Source organism: Salarias fasciatus, chromosome 14 (genome assembly GCF_902148845.1).
Source record: "Salarias fasciatus chromosome 14, fSalaFa1.1, whole genome shotgun sequence".
NCBI lineage: Eukaryota > Metazoa > Chordata > Actinopteri > Blenniiformes > Blenniidae > Salarias > Salarias fasciatus.
Genome location: NC_043758.1, coordinates 32508121 through 32525211, shown reverse-complemented (window position 1 = coordinate 32525211; position 17091 = coordinate 32508121). Strand labels below are relative to the sequence as shown.

The following is a 17091-nucleotide window of genomic DNA, read 5'->3' as shown; positions in this document are numbered from 1 at the left end:
GGCTGTCGAGAAGCACCGCTTTGCCTGAAACACATGTTTCTAGACTGTGGGAGGAAACCCAGACGTAACCCACACACGCAAAAAGGGGAACACACATGAACCGGGGATCTGACTGTGAGGCACAGAGGTAACCACTGCACAACCTCCAGTCACAAAAGAAACAACAACACCGTCATTGATGAGGAGAAAGCCCTGGAGCAGATGTAAAGATGTCCGCCGAGACCTGACCGGACTGGAGTTACACGAAAAGAACAACGAGGGTGGAAAAGCCAATCAAAAGAAGACCCTGTTCTCAAACATGGTTGAAACAATCAAGTAAAGTTTGAAGAAGTGTTGCTTTGCATGCAGAAACACTCAAGTGTTCGATAATAATAATACCCTCACTTTCAGTGTCTAAATGTTGCACAGTTCTCTGTATTGGCAAGTATCTGCAGCCATTACACAACAGTGTTTTTAAAAAAAAAAAGAAGAAGAAGCAGAATCAACCTAGTAACACTGCCTAAATATCCCGTTTTAAAGTGTCAGAACAGAGTCAACATTTGAAAATGGATGGGTTTATTACGATTGACCATGCCTGTGTCTGTCGGTGAACCACAAAGCGCCATGCTATTAGAATATGGCATAAAAAGGCTGGCTTTGTTGCCGGATGTGGGAAAAAACATCCAATAGACTCTAAAAAAAGCACAGGAAGGAAACTGGGGGTGGGGTGGCAGTGAGTAGCATTGGGGGGGGGTGTGGTGGTGGAGAGTGGGAGTGAGAAAGGAATGTTCTCTTCACTCTCTCTTTCTCCTTCTTGTTATCATGCATACGCTCACATAATAACCCCACTTTCTCACTAACAGCTATGAAAAGAATGCAGCATCATGGTTCTTTTTCTTTCTTTCGTTCTCTGCGAGCAGGACGGAAACAGAATGAGCTTTTACTCACCTAATGATCATTTACAATCTACATTTTATGAGTCCAGACCAGCCCTGTTGAATTTAGAGGGGCTTGTTTAAAGGATGGATTCTCTCTCTCTGGGGTTTTTTTCTTTTTAATCACCATACTTCTTTTTATTAGAATCTTCTCAGGATGGGTTTTTGCAATCTTTCCACACTAACTGACACAGTGGGAGAATAATGTGGAGGAGTTGAATCATTAACCCTTACGCACAGTTTGGGTTGAAAGTAACTTATTTCGACATTCGAAAAGAGCAAAAGTACTCTAAAAGGATTTTTCTTCTAACCTTAAAGTTGACGGACTTTCCCCAAAAGTCGCCACAAAATGCACAAAACTGCTCTTGTACCATAAACATTTCTACACTGAGGGGTTTTGAGTCAAATCTGACGACTGAGAGAGATTTTAGACCGTTAATCAAAACCTCCAGTAGAGGGCAGTGCACACTGCTGGCTTCACGTGAGACGATGTTTCTAATCCAGATGTCGATGAAACAGATTCAAAACTTCTAAAATATGTATTTGTGTCCCTAAGTGGAATTTAAAATTTGGTCTTTGGAAGATAATTCCTTGTTGTATGTTTGCTAGTGAAAACTCCGTCCTGACGTCCAGGTGAGGTAATTTCGGAGATTTGTTTGCATCCAAGCTCACATCTGTACAGCTGTTCTTCTTCAGGATCACCATTCTTGTTGTGTTCCAAGCTGCTACTTCCTGCTTTGTTCCTTGAACTGGTCATATATGAGCTTTACTGTCCAACACTGCCCCCACAGGTCATCGGAGGTATTACTCTGTTTCTTACTTATCTGTAAGCTTCATAAGCAGTCCGGATTTCATGAAGAATGATCATGAAAGGCCTTGTGTTTGTGTGTGTGTGTGTGTTGATCTGAGTGTACCCAGCCTTCACTCATCATCGATGAGGTGAAAACCAGCCCCGTTTGAGCCTCTTCACATCAGCGTCAAAGCCAAGCTGTGAAAAACGCGACGAAGAATTCAGAAATCTTGCAGCACGACAATCAACATGCTTTTTACAAGTATGAAGAGAATGTCTTTTGCTTTCATATTGTGTGATTTTTAATTTAAAAAAAAAATGTCCAGTACATAAAATCAGACTTATCTTTAGACTGAAAAAAATATATACTTTTACCGATCAGACCCAACTAAGATTAAACTTAGGATATAAATGACTTTAGATCCACCATGGGGCTATGTCTTCATGTCTTATAGTATGTAAAGTTTCAATGAATTGTGATGGCAAAAATCTATATAGTTTCCTCAAGCCAGATGACCTATTCATACATTCTAATTAACATATATATCTTTTTACAGCGAGGAAACTCTTGGCCCGGGGGGCTGGCACCATACTGTAAGACTTCACTGATTGATTCTTGTTCTGTGGCAGCACTTGACCTGACAAATACCTCCCTTCCTTGAGCAAGACGCAGCTAAATATGACACACATCTGTGCCCCAGGTCCTTTTCACAAGCATAACCTTTAATCACAATTCATCCTCTTTAAATCCACTCACACAGGTCACAGGGCCAAGCCAGGAGACTTCCAGCACAACCTGCTCTTGACCTTATCGCTGATATTACTGTATGGTTTTCATAAACGTGCAGCAGATAACTTAGATTGACTCCACAGTCCGGTTTAAAAGCCACTGATACGTAGGTAAAAGACAGATTTTTAACAGCTGTAAGACATCTTCTTATCTTCTGGCGGATTACATTCACCACCTGGTTTTATGGAATGAATTAAACACATTTTGCACTATTTTTAGATGAAGAGAAACAGATAAAACTGTAAAGTGGAAAAAGAAGCAATTTAAGAGTAATTAGCTGAGTTAAAAACCTTTACATTTTGAATTGTAGGAAGACTGCTCAGAGAGACGGAGGCACAACCGAAACCACTTACTAAGATATTCGGAATCCCCTTTGTGAAGTTCCCTGAATATTATGGTTTTCGTTTCTCATTTCCTTAAACTGAAAATAAAGCGAATATCCACAGAAACTCCTGCAGCAGTGCGTGCAAGAGAGTGGAGAGCAACGAGGAACTGCCTCACACACAACAAAAGGGAACAGAACGTCTGACAGTCTCAGCTGACTCTGGGCGAAGGCAGGTTACACCCTGGACAGTCTGCCAATTCATGGCAAAGCAGAGACACACACACACACACACACACACACACACACACTCACACACACACACACTCACATTTACGCCTTCTGGGAATTCATGGTCACCAGTTTGTTTCAGGCCCCGTTTTCAGGCAAAAACCAGAAACTTTTATTGTGCTTTGTTGTCCATTTTACACAACAACGGTGGCTGAAGCCACTGAAAACGCAATTTTTTGGAGACAGTGCCATTCCGTCTCCATGGAAACGGGGGGAAAAATGCTGTTTTTCTGAAATGCTGCGATCGTACAAATATACAATTTTTTGTAGATGGACAACCTTAGTCAACAGTTTAAGTCCACCATTTACCATAAAATGCTGAATGAAGTGTAATATGCACTGTAAGGCAGAGTGTGTTCATCAGAGCCCCCAAACCTGGCGCCGGCGCCGTCACCGCGGCCCCTGTTCCCCGTTAAGGCCGGTCTGTGGACGATCCGACAGGGCAGATAGAGACCAGGGATCCTCCCCTGATTTTTTTTGCTGTAGTTGCAACAGCAATGTGTGTGTGTGTGTGTGTGTGTGTGTGTGTGTGTGTGTGCCTCCGGGCGAGGTGGAGAGAGAACAGGCGCCAAAGCGTAGCTCAGCACCGTGACACCTCGCCACAGCAGAGCACTAACACAAACATTCCAGCTGCCATTTCTCAGCTTTATTGGCAGAGCACAGGCAAAAAAAACTAAACAAGAACACCTATGTTCCTCCACCGGACCTGTATGTGATGCTCTTGACGGGTCAGTGTGATAATCAGAAAGGTCTGAATCAGGATCTGACCGTCAGTTTTAACGTGAAATATGAAATAGGTCCACGTTTACACAGAAAAACAAGGAATTCAGCTGCTTTCCAATCACAGAATGAAGTAAAATATGACCAATAAAACACAATAACAGGCTATTTCACCTTTATTTGACCAGACATTTACAACATTATTGCACTTTTCTCGAAACAATTCCACAGTTTATCCAGAAAATGTTCCCCTTTATTTGTTATTGACGACTCACCCAGAATGAGAACAGGAACCGAACTGTCACATTTGACATTGCATTTGACTTTCCCTTGTTTTCTTCTCAGTATATTTGAGGTTGGGAGTAATTTCAGGTGTGTAAAGCGGGTTTCTGATATTTAATGATGTTGTTGCTCTAAATCAGGGGTGTGAAATATAAGGCCCGTGGGCCAAAGCCGGCCAGCAAGAGGCTCCAATGAAGCCCATGGCTGGCTACCTAGTGAGGTCCGGTCAAGATGACATGGATCTGTTTTTGGTTCCTGAACTAAAATGTGTTTGACACTGCTGGTCTGAACCAAGTAAAACCGATTCCTCCTCTAAACTCACTAAAGCTCCAGCTGATTGTAATGCTTTAAACCAGCAGGCAGCGCCCAAACCTGAAGCAACAGCGCAAACCGTGAAAACTCTGGATGATCGGCGGCCATGCTGCAGTGATTTAACAAGCTGGTAGTTAAAAATAACACAAATAAATAAAAATCTATTTGCAGTTAGAGCACCTTTCATACAAGAATCACAGCCCAAAACAGCCTCACAATGCAGTATTACATAAACCAAGAGCTTCATAATGAACATAAAAAGTCTTAGTGAATTATCTATTTTCTTTAATGGGGTAAAGAACAACTACTTTAAAAACTGAAAGTACCAATTTAACCTATTGAGATTGCTAAATGTGCTTAATTTTATCGATATAAAAGGCCTTTTACACTGTAATGCTGTTAGTATGCTTGTCATCGTGAATAAACCAACGACATAATACGCTAATAAGTGACTGGGCTTCTTACTGTCGCTGAGTATCATTACATAAACCAAGAGCTTCATAATGAACATAAAAAGTCTTAGTGAATTATCTATTTTCTTTAATGGGGTAAAGAACAACTACTTTAAAAACTGAAAGTACCAATTTAACCTATTGAGATTGCTAAATGTGCTTAATTTTATCGATATAAAAGGCCTTTTACACTGTAATGCTGTTAGTATGTTTGTCATCGTGAATAAACCAACGACATAATACGCTAATAAGTGACTGGGCTTCTTACTGTCGCTGAGTATCATTCTCATCAGTGAGGAATTGTGACGAATGTGTGTCAAATCAGCAATAAAACTTTAAATAAGGCAGAGAAATTAATATTTAAGAGTCAAGGAGTTCAGTTAGAAGTAAAAACCTTAAAGAGAAGATGATGAAACCAAACAGCAGGATGGGAAATGTAAAGGTGAATCATGAGGTGAAGAAGAAGAAGGTGAATGTCAGCATTTGTTTTCAAGTGAAGTTGAAAAAATACTGATGAATAAATCAAAAGTGTTTACTTGATTAACCCTGAATCTTATCATAGGTATATTTAATAAAGCAGCTGATGTTATTGATGTATGTTGAACTCTCCTGTTATGCTCAATCCTTTGTTTCTCCACACACTGTTACGCTCAGGACTGAGTAACGGACGTTCATATCAAAGGCTTTCCTCCCAAAGAGGAGGCGTAGCGTGCTGTATGTACTCCCAGGTCCTCACAGCCACTAATAAAACAAGACCCCGGAACAAACACCTTCTCTGGCCAGCATTGTCCCGTATCGGCCAAGGTCGTGACTTTCACCTTTCATATTTCTCAAAACCATAACGTGCCCCCCTCCCCTACCCTTTCCCTCCAAGGACGACTTTTAGCAAAGAACAGAACACAGCCGCGATGCAAATGGGGTTGAACTCTGACTGGGACCCCAGAGCACAGGAGAGCGAGGGAGCACCGGGGAGAATAAGTGAATGCTTGTGCCTCTTTTCAGCACTCTGCGGCTCCGGAGCCTGGGAACTTCAGCAGCTTGGCCCGGCTCTGAGAAATATCCTGAGCTGTAATGTAAACATGCCTGAACTCTGATCTAGCACCCTCTCCTCCCCCTCCTCCTCCTCCTCCTCCCCTCGCTCAGTTTAACCCAGCAGCCGGAGCGAAGGGGGTTTGCCGGTGACATCGGGAGCCCACTTTCTCATTTCCTGAGGAGGGTAATGACCCCGGGGAGGACCGGCCGTTTGAAGTCCCGCTGCGCGTGAAGCCCGTTTTCGCTCTGAACTCGATTGTTGGCGCACAAAAGACTGCTACGACTGAGCTCTGCACATCTGTGAAGGCTTGTCAGCGTTTGAGCGAGGTGAGGGGGAGACACACTATCCAGGCGTGTTTGGAGACTCACGCCCAGTTCGGCGGTGGCGGCGGCGGCGATAATCAGATCTGTTTACAGCAGCAGCTACAAGAAGTCCGGGAAGCTGACATATCAGGTGGCTGATTGTCAGGATAAGTGTGAGAACAGTTATAGATAAGCTCCTGTTTATCTGATCCCACAACTGTCAGCTCCAAAAACACAAAAATATTCCTCCGTCTCAAGCGGGCGCACGCCATGAATGAGAAAAACCCGGCCGACGCTGTAAATACTGCGCTGAACCGGCGTCAGGAAAGCACAGCGTGTGTTTTATTTTGCCTGCAATCTGTCCCCTGGATTCACCTTCCATGCGCTGCACATAAAATACACCTGGACATGCTTGTTCCCACAGGGGTCCAGTTTCAGCAGCGGGTAGCAGAGCACTCGTGGAAAGACACTCCGAGGCTTTACGCTCCACCCTCCCCTCGCCTGGGCCTTTTTTTTTTTTTTTTTCTTCTCTCCCCCTAACACACAATCCTGCCCTCTCTTCAATTAGTCCAAGCAGGAAAAACCTGACAAACCTCAAAGAGCTCTCCGAGCAGAAGAAATCACATCAGGCATGAACGGATACCACGACAATGAGTCTGAAGATACACAGGCGAACATAAACACGGTCCCTCGCCCCCGGCTTCATAACCAGATGACGAAAAGCCATGAAACTTCTATCTACTTGGTCAAAAAGGTTTAATTGTGGCAGCAGTAATGTATTAGTCCTCCAGAAAATCCCCGCTGACTTCAGTGGCACCAATGAGACGTTTCCTTTTGTATCTGGAGGTCCATATAATAACTCGAAAATTTAAACAAAGCACTGGCAACAAACTGGGAGGAAGCTGAAAGCACACACCAACAACAAAGGGATACGGCGGGGACTCTCTAATCCAAACCCTCTGGGAACGGAGGTATTTCAACCAAGCGAAATGTTCACTCGCACAGGAACACTAAGTAGAAGGGTAATTCATATTCACAACATGAAACAAGTGTCTACACGTATTCACAAGAGTCTGCCGCACAGCTTAATGTGCAACTCCAGAATCAACAAGGACGTTTAAACAGTCGCTCCACATTTTAGGAATTTCCTCTCGTCGGATTACATTTTGTAGTCAATTTCTAATTAAAAGAATAATTCTTGAAATGTTTTACTGAATTGATCAGATTACAGATGAGATGTTTCAACTGTCATAATTCAAAACCACAGAGTTTCAATTTCTTAAGCTGCTTCAGCCAAAAATAACACTGTACTCAGCAGTAAGACTAAACAGAGAAGATAACAGTGACACAGGTCTGTGAAAAAAAACACAGATACCACTTTCAGAATGTTTCCTTGTAAATGTGAAACTTTTGTGAAACGAGAATGCAAGAACGCCGCGTTTCCAGGTGAAACACGGTGTAAACGAGGCCTCAAACTAACCGCGAAATATGAACCGGGGACGTTCTCATTGTGAGACAAGACTGTAAACCACTGCACCACGGTGCGACGTAGATTAATTTCACGTTCACCACAGATAAATCAATAGATATTAGCCGTTTCTCAGCACAAACGACAGCAAACAGTCGGCAGCAGCATATCCGCGGCACGATCTGCTGGTTATCAAAACACCGAGTGCAAATTAGCTGATCCGACATAAAAACAACAAAAGTTGTGCCACCGAGGGGGGAGATTTTATCAAGGTTGATGCTGATCATGTATATTTTCTCCACTGTGGCGTCTGAAGGTAAAGCTGCTGCCTTGCAAGCTCTGCTGGAGGCAGGGGAGCAGCGCCAAGGACGGCGAGCAGATGTCTGCGGCAGAAAAGGCGTTTAATCCGAGGGCGGCCGGTGGTGCTCCGGCACCTAAATGCTACATTTACCCTAAAGGTCGGGCCGTTTTGAGCCTGGCGGAGCAGCAGAGTGAACCGAGCCCACCTGCGCTGTCAAAGCTGCGTGTTCTACTGAGCATGTTCCCACCTACAGTGTATCCTCCCTTGAAGACTGAGGATGAGATGGCTTTACTACATGATTTCAGCAGCACTCTTCAAAGACAGATACAGCCTTCCCATAGGCTGCTGAATAAAACATGAGGAGCGTGTGTGCGTGTGTGTGTGTGTGTGTGTGTGTGTGTGTCTGGTTGTGCCAGTGGGAGGGTGGCTGAGTGGAAATGTGTAGGAGTGGGTGGGGGGAAAGATGGGAAGTGTGAGTGGGGGTTTTTAAGACACTGCTGCTGGAGATACTGTAGAACAGATGATCCATAAATGCCTTTGATTTGACACACATCCTCACTGCCCTGCTGGGTGCCTTCAGACTTCCGTCTGTCTTGATTCATATGTTCTCCTTTGTTTCCCTGTTCGGTGTCTCTGTGCGTGTCTGTGGGTGCACGCACGTGCGCGTGCTTGCACGTGCGCACACGTGCAAATGTGCGCTCCTGAGCAGCATTGAACTTGTTAACCAAACCTAAATTACTCCACGGAAGTATAAAAGTGTGCTCGTTTCAGGGAAGGGGAGGCAATGCAAATGTTGCCAGGTACTGAGATGTCCCAGATTCTCAGCACGATTTCCAACACAGTGCTGCTGCCACCGCCGCATGACACGCTGAGAATTGGCTTTTCAAAAACCATTACAAATACATAGATAGATAGATAGATAGATAGATAGATAGATAGATGACACACCCATCTATTTATACGTTCAGTCACCTAAAATAACTACTGTACTTGAAGGCCCACAATGGTCTCTGACCCCTTGCATTGCTGCACTGGGTGAAACGTAAACCCCGAACAGGTTGCCGAGCTCCATGTTCACCCACTCACACAAAACAAAGAATTGCACTCAACAACTTGTAACAACCCAGCGTTGCTTTCATTGTTTTTACCATTAGCTGATGCGCCATCGTCGGTTCATGAAGCCTTTTATTGTCGCTGTAAAAACTTGAGTGTCTCGTAAGTCTTTTCTGGGAAAAAAAAATAAAAAAATCCGCTGCTCTTGGAGGAAAGTAAATGGTAACAGTAACAACAGCCGTAAGGAAAATAAAACAAGGGCCATGACATGACGTTATAGACAATTTGACATTTTAAAAGCCGAGGATCTGACATACTCAGATTTGATCCGATGAGCTGCTGGATGTCTTGGCTTATTCCATCACAGCAATGGATTATATTTAGAGCTCCAGTTTACAGGACTGGAAATGCAGTTAATGATATCATCAGGGCATGTAGTCATGAAGTAAAAGAGATTGAAAAATAAAGCTCCTCTGAGAAATGTCAGTCATCAGCGAACTTTGTTCCTGCCACTTAGTAATAATCTGGCGTCTGGGTCGGCTACTGAATGAAAAACTTGTCGAAGCTTGTTCCTGTCGTGCCCTCAAGGATACAGCAATCATAATCATGAAACGTATGTGTCGCTGAGATGGTAAAGACCTATGTTTACTGATGTTAAAATAAAGCTGTTTACTGAAAATGAGACATCCATTACACGGATGATTTCGCCAGTATCTATTTTAACGAAGGCAAAATTACCATAGCGTCAAAACAAGTATCTTAAGAGAGGCAGTCGTTTCCTGGACACACAGCATCAGGAGCATATGGGAGACACTGCCGTTCCCCCGAAGACAAACTGAGCATACAGACAGCACATGTACTTGGTGCTAAAAATTTATGAACAAGTCTACTTATATGGCTGTGAAATGTCCATATCAAGACGTTACACGGCTCCGGCTTTTAGTACACAGGTCAGTGCATCTGTTTGATGTGTTGTCTCTCAGACAAAAAAGATGATAAATCCTTCCAATGCTTAAAGTGAGAACATATTTTGCTCCAGAAAAGTCTCAGGTACACACAGAAACATTTTGAAAACGATGTCTGTTCACATGGAAACGACAGAAACATTTTCATTGGCTTTGACCTCTGTTGTCACGTAAACGGATGCTCAAAACGCAATCAAATTTTTGTGTTTTCACTTGAAATCTTCATCTTTGCTTGAAACTGCTGGTGCTAATTACAACCTTATTAGAGGTAGGGACAGCAGGCTGGAGCTGGGTTGATTCAGTGCAGAGTTTGCATGTTCTACCTGGGCATGCATGGGTTTTTACCATGTACTCTGACTTCCTTCTACAATTCAAGGGCATGCATATTACGTTTGGTTATTCAGTGCCGTCTACAACTGTGTGTAGGTGCGATCTTCCATCTGGTTGTGCCTTTAGCCGATTCTAGGCTGGGATTTGCTCCAGCTCCCCGGGACACTAAATTATATAAAGCAAGTATAGATGATGGATAGTTGGATATTTGAACAGATAAAATTCAAAAATAATCCATGGCTTACTTTATCCTTATCCCAGGAGATTTGACTTTGTTGAATTAAATGTATAGTAGTGCGATTGTGCATATATTTCATAGTATACAATACATGCCTTTACACAAAAAACTATTGTACTATATACTGCTCCGAGTTCAATGCTCTGCAAAGATTTTGAGAGAAAACAGCTGCACTGCTTTCAAAATGAAGGTGTTTAATTGCTACAATAACTGATTTTCTGTTTTGGCCCATTTAAAAAATGAAGTACACATAAGTGGAAATGAATTGAAGCACATCTTGGAATGAGCACTAATCCCTAATAGAAGGAGGAGATTACCAGATGGCTTTACGAGAGTATATGGAGGCCTATCTTAATTTCTTTTAAATCAGAGCCCTGTGAGATGCTCAACTCATCTCGCAGTCTGCACAATGAAACGCGCCTAATCACATCAGGCTTACAGCGCAGTCATGCTGTCAATAAACAGCACCCACAGCAATTCTATTCCTCGCTGAAGTGGACTCAAACTCATTCAGTATTCACAACCGATGGACATCCAGCTTCTCCGCTAAGGAAAAATTTCAGCTTTTCCATGACAACGCGGCAGTGATCTGCGGGATGAACATGGATCCTCCCTGCATCCACAGGGCTGTGGGCTTCACCGTGGGTGGCCCCGGCGGACCTGGGCTAATTGTTTCACATCACAGCCGAGCCAGGCTGAGATCAGACCACCAGCGGCTCTGATTCAAGCTGTTCGGCGGCCAAACAAGGTTTGCCAGGAAACACTTACAGTGCACACCCCACCCGGCGCTCATGCACACACTCTTCATCCATCATACATGACCACAAGTGAGTACAAGGAATTTTGTTTTCTCCATGCCGCTTGAGGAAGCTGTCAATGCCCTGGTCAGATGGAAATAGTCGGGTTTGATTAATAAATCAAAAAGCAACCAATGACATAATTTTGGATGAGCCATTAAAAATCAACATGATTACTTTTAGAGGATTTAAAAAAAAAAAAAAAACTTTCAATGTCAAAACATTGTATTTAACATGTAGAGATCAAGTGGATGAAGAACTGCTTCAAAAGTATTTTTCATAGCACCTTTTCAACCTATTAATCATCCTGTAACCTCTTTGACTGACTACATTCTTGCAGAGGCCGTGACCTTCACATATGGAATATCTGCTCGATTGTTAAAAGCACAGACAAGTGTTTGAAGGAATTCTTAACCATTTGATCAAGGTACAGTTTACAGTGTATTTGGCATTGGGCCTTCATTGCACAGTTCAGAGTAGAGTTACAAGAAGCACAAGAGAGAGAAAGTGATATAAGGACAAAATAATCTGGTGAGATGACAGACACCAGTACTGATTGTGGTCATGGGGTTGTATTTTTATTTATTTATTCATTTTTCTCAAAAGTAGATGACCTCTTGTCTGGGTTTCAAAAAGCTGCTTTGCACAACGGGCTCACGAAATCACAAGTGGTTGAAGATAATAGGAAAAGACGTGAGGAGAGCTTTGAGCCCATGCTGCAGCAGGACAGCAGTTCCCAGATCTGTCACTAGTAAACGACTGGGTAATAACAAAATCCTCCCAGTACACCCCAGACTGTTAATCACCAAGCATCCCTCGCCTACTGCTTTTTCAAGGCTTGTTTGACTTTAAGTAAACACGCGCAGGAAATGTATTCAGTGGCTCCAAACATTTATATGGAGGCCGTGTGGTTCAAACAGCTCCATGGCCAGCAGATCTTTCAAGAAGGTGCTTAGTGAGCCATTTGTTAAACATATGATAATAGGCCATGGCAGCGCATGGCATGCTCGCATGCCGCATGGCTCTGTTATTGTTTGTCGAGCTATTCATTTCTCCGCTCACTATCTGTATCGTTGAAAGACGACTGTTGGATCCTGCTCTGATGAAACTGGATGTCTGTATATTGTAATAGAGGGCTAACGTTTTGTAAGCTCTGCCGTGTGACCTATTTCTGTGCAGAATACATTTAGCGATACAGGTAGGAAGGGAAATATTGAAACGCCGGCACTGAAACAACAGGCTCAAATGTGAATATCCGAAAGCGTTCGATGGGTTCGCGGCAGCTTTATGGAAAATCATTTTCTGAGTCGATAAGTAAGCTCTTATCTCATCTTTCCCATTTCTCCAATTTCATCTAAAAGAATATCCTTTGTTAATCTGGTCTCAATGAGCACCGTTGTTAAGTGCTGCTCACTCGGCGCTCGCAGCCAGTCATAATCCATTGTGTTGTTTGCCCCTCGCTCGGTGTACATTACCATTGCAAATTCCAATGTGAACAGTCAATAACAGGCACAGATGTGGTCATTGTAGATGCCTCACTTTTTAATTCAGAAGAATGCAGTATGGAGAACTTTTCCTGAACCCCCAGAAATCGCTTGAAACACAAGTTTCCATCTCTGCAGCTCCAGATGATTGGAAAACATACATATCATGTTCACACTGCACTCGTTTAATTAATTTTATGGCATATAATTCAGCATACATGCATGGAGGGGGATTTCTGCTATGCCTGCTGTTCTGCCTCACCCAATCTTCATGAGTTGTGAAAAAAAAAAAAAAAACATTAACCTCGGGGTTGATATAAACAAGTGCACCAGGACTTCATTTCCTCCTCACCATCTTGCTGCACTCATCAGTTTTATATAGAACAAGCTACTCCAGAGTCAACATCAGTAAAAATGAAACAGTACATGATAATGATGTTCCCTGACCTCTTTTAGACAGTCAATATAATCCATGATGCTGTTGTGTCTTGCCTTGCATCGTGTTCACCGTCTCTCTAGTTCTCAGCGTGAAAAAGTAAATAGGAAAACTGCAAGGGGGAAAAAACAATGCCCTTTTTTTTTGTATTATTAACGCTATAAATCAAGAAGAATCTACTTAAATGTCCTGATCAAGGCAAAAGCTAATACAACTACTCAATTCCAGTGACGGTAATAAATAAAATTACGGAACAATCACTGCTGCCCTTTTATGGCTTTACTGGAAAAATATTGCATTGTTTATTTTTCCATCCAGCATCTTAAGCAAGAAAAGGAACATCTGCAGGCTTTCGCCCCTTTGACATTATATTGAAATGCTGCTTGGGAAATAATTCATAGCCTGGATGCTGAACTCCCTCATGCCCAATGAAAGAAAAAAAACAAAAACAACAGAATAAATCTCACATCTTGCTGGCTGTTCCCTTAACAGATGCCATACAGGAAGTCCGGCCTATCAGCACTACCAGGCACGCAGCGAGCATGGCGACGTTTCCCTATCCTGCCTGCTCTTTTTTTTTTTTGCTGGTTCAGCTGTTATGGAAATACACTACTTTGTCCTTAATCTAAAGGTTCTGAAATGATATAAAATAGAGGTGGAAATCACTCAAAGGGAGGTCAGAAAAACAAACTAACTTCTGCATTGAGGCATTCTGAGAAACCCTGTTCCGTGACAGGTACAGTTGACACAAAGGAAATGCAGTTTTCTGTTAAGGTTGCATGTTAAATAGGTTAAACAAGCCACAGCGAGCATCTGCATCCCTGTTTGGATCAGTACAGATGTTGCAGTGAATGCAAAACATCCCCATGGCCCAATGACCCCAAAACCATTTCCTCAGAATGGATTGCTTTGCAAACAAGCTCTGTGATCCTGTATCAGTATGCTCACTTCAAGGGGCCCTTTAATCATGAGCATCGGGAACCCTGAGTTTACTACCCTTGTTTTAAAGTATTTCCCGATTGCGCTGTGCTTAATGTGGATCAGGCTGTCCTGTAAGGCTCGCTTGTGTTGAAAAATCAGTTTATTCATGATCAGCGACGAGGAGATCGAGATCAAACGACGTCTTAAAAAAAAAAAGTTTCTTGGTCTGAATTTCAGGGGGGTCCTGGAGGCTTGTATTTTCACATCGTAATAAGTAAAAGAAACAAATCACCATCTGCATCATCTCTGTTATCCATCCATGCACATATCTTATAAAACAGCAGCATCAAACACACTTTAGTTCAGGCGCATGTTGGTAGCAGGGAACCAGAGTACATGTTTACACAGGGAGAACATGCAAACTGTGCACAGAAAGGCGCTCAAGATCAACTTGATATTGAGCCAGCAACAACCACCACTGCGCCACAAATTCACTCTACTATCACAGATATAGTGTAAAAGCACAGCCTGCATTATTTCAGCCCTTTGCATTAAGTGATCTTTAGCAGTTATAATGAGCCATGACCAACACATCACACTCTGGCTTTCTTCTGTACTAACGTTTTAATTGCTGGGTGAGGAAGTTGATCTAGGCTGACTGGGTGAAGGTGAGGTATACATCCTGGACAAAAGGACTTCACCTACCAGCAATCTGGAGTCACCAATTAATGTCAAATGTAGTCGTAAACCACAGGAGAACATGCAAACTGAGCACTGAACCACCTCATTCTACTGTACCTATGTTACCAAACGTATTAACTGGCCTGTCTTCACTTTCATATGAATTTGAGTGACATCTCATTCCTCGAACCAGCGGATTCAACCTGGTGTCAGTTCCAGGCTTTGCTTTGACTGTTCTAGGCTTTCAACAAGATTTAGAAGTGTGTTTATGGGAATTGTGGAGCATTTTGAGGTCAGACATTGCTGTGGCTGGCCTTTTTCATGACTGGGTTGCTGTTGTTCCCAGTCACAGATAGCTATAGCTCTGCCAGCAGTTTATCGTGAGTGAATTTCACACTGCACAGGTGTCATCCTGTGCATACCGAGCACCTGAGAGTGACCTGTTCTGTCACAAATGTTTGTTAAAACAGTCTGCAAAGGCGCTTGATTTTATATAGCAGATCAATGGAGGTGATTGGAACAACTGAAATCGATGAGAGGAAGACCTGCGGTAATACTTTTGGAAACATGGTGTTTTATGTGATGGACGCAGATGGACACTCTTCATTATTTCAATTATTCCTAATTGATTTTCACCAGTAACAATAACCCATTAGTGTCTGATCACCCCCAACACTTACCGCAATGCGCGTGGAGATCTTCTGCTCGCCCTCTGCGCCCTTCTGCTCCCCGTTGGCCCTGCTGTACTCTGGAGGTTGCTGGTTCGATCCCCGGCCGCCCTTGGTCTTGCGGTTGCCGGGCCCCTGGTGGACTATGTTGAGCAGGTGGAGCGTGCTCTCGTGCTCGCGGTCGGAGGTCTCGGCCTGGCCCCTCTGGTAGCGGTTCTCGCAGGTGGAGTGGTGCCGCCTGCACAGCTCGATGCGGGCGCGCAGCCGCTCCACGATGGCGCTGTGCAGCTGTGGCACCGCGGAGCCCCGGGAGGAGCCCACCACCGGCCCGCTGCCCACCCCGCCGGGCATCGCCCCCAGACCCACACCCAGCATGGGCACGAAAGCCCCCGCGGCAGGCTGCGCCGGGGTCGCTTCTCCCATGCCCGCTGGAAGTTTCTCTGAAGACTGAGGTCCAGTCAGCTCGTAATGGACCGCAGCTCGGGCATGGAAGAAAACAGGACGTACGGACACAACTAGGATCCCATGTGGTTTTAAGAAAAAATTAAAAATAAAAATAAAAAAAATACACGCAATAACTAAGAAAGAAACACTGTATCCAAGAAATGACGAGTTGCACAATGATCAGATCAATCCATTCCCTCCAAGGGTAATAAAAAGTTACCAAAGTGTATCTTATTCCTCGGAGTCTTAGTTTGTGGATTCACGTGTAAAAAAAAAAACGAAAAAAACGAAAAAGACCGTGGATCTACAGCTGGAATAATCCCGATCCTAATGACTCGACCTCTGCTCGCAGATAAATAGGCTGAATCGTCTATTCAATATGAATCCCTGAATGATTCAAAACCACAGCACGCACAACTTCACTTCCACCCGATGGATAGATAGATACATCCCCTGCTCCGGCTCCGGCTCACTTTATCTCCGATTAAATGATCCCAGCAATAACATCTACTGGAAGAGAAAGTGAGCGATCGGTCACAAAAAAAAAAGAAAAAAAAAACAGAGAGAAATCCACTAAAGTTCAAGACTCACGCATTTTCTGTTTGTTTTTGTTTAGAAACGAGTCCTTTCTTTCTCTTTCCATCCGGATCGGGAAGGATCTGGTTGCGATTAAGTCAAAAACCCAGCGGTCGAAACGCAGGGAGTCGTTCCCGAAACCGATTGAGATACGTCTCAAATAGTCCCTTTGACAATCGTTTGTCCGTGTCGTTCACCGAGGAAAGAGAGCCGCTGCACACAGACCCTCATTGTATGAACATTCCTCCTCTGACATGATGCACTCAGGCCGGAGCGGCGGGGACACAGGCGCCCTCCAGCGGCAGGAGGGGGGGACTGCAGGGCTGGAGGGAGGGGGAGGGAGAAAGGGAGGAGGGAGGAGGGAGGAGGGAGGGCGAGAGGGAGGGCGAGAGGGAGGGTGGGAGGGATGGATGGATGGGGTGAGGTAGGAAGGAAGCGTTAATTGGAAGGAGAGAGGGATGAAATAAATGCATGGATGGATTCATGGACAGATGGATGGATGAATGGATGATGGAAGGATG

The 17091-nt window shown here is 43.8% G+C and overlaps 1 protein-coding gene across 1 annotated transcript in view; it reads right to left on the bottom strand.

The window, feature by feature from the left end:
- Positions 1-16816, bottom strand: part of maml2 (mastermind like transcriptional coactivator 2) — a 41549-nt gene extending 24733 nt beyond the window's left edge. Inside the window, exon 1 of the mRNA XM_030108596.1 lies at positions 15563-16816. Coding sequence (XP_029964456.1) covers positions 15563-15973 — 411 coding nt within the window. The 5' untranslated portion in view covers positions 15974-16816. The remainder of the gene's footprint in view (positions 1-15562) is intronic.
- Positions 16817-17091: the final 275 nt, after the last annotated feature.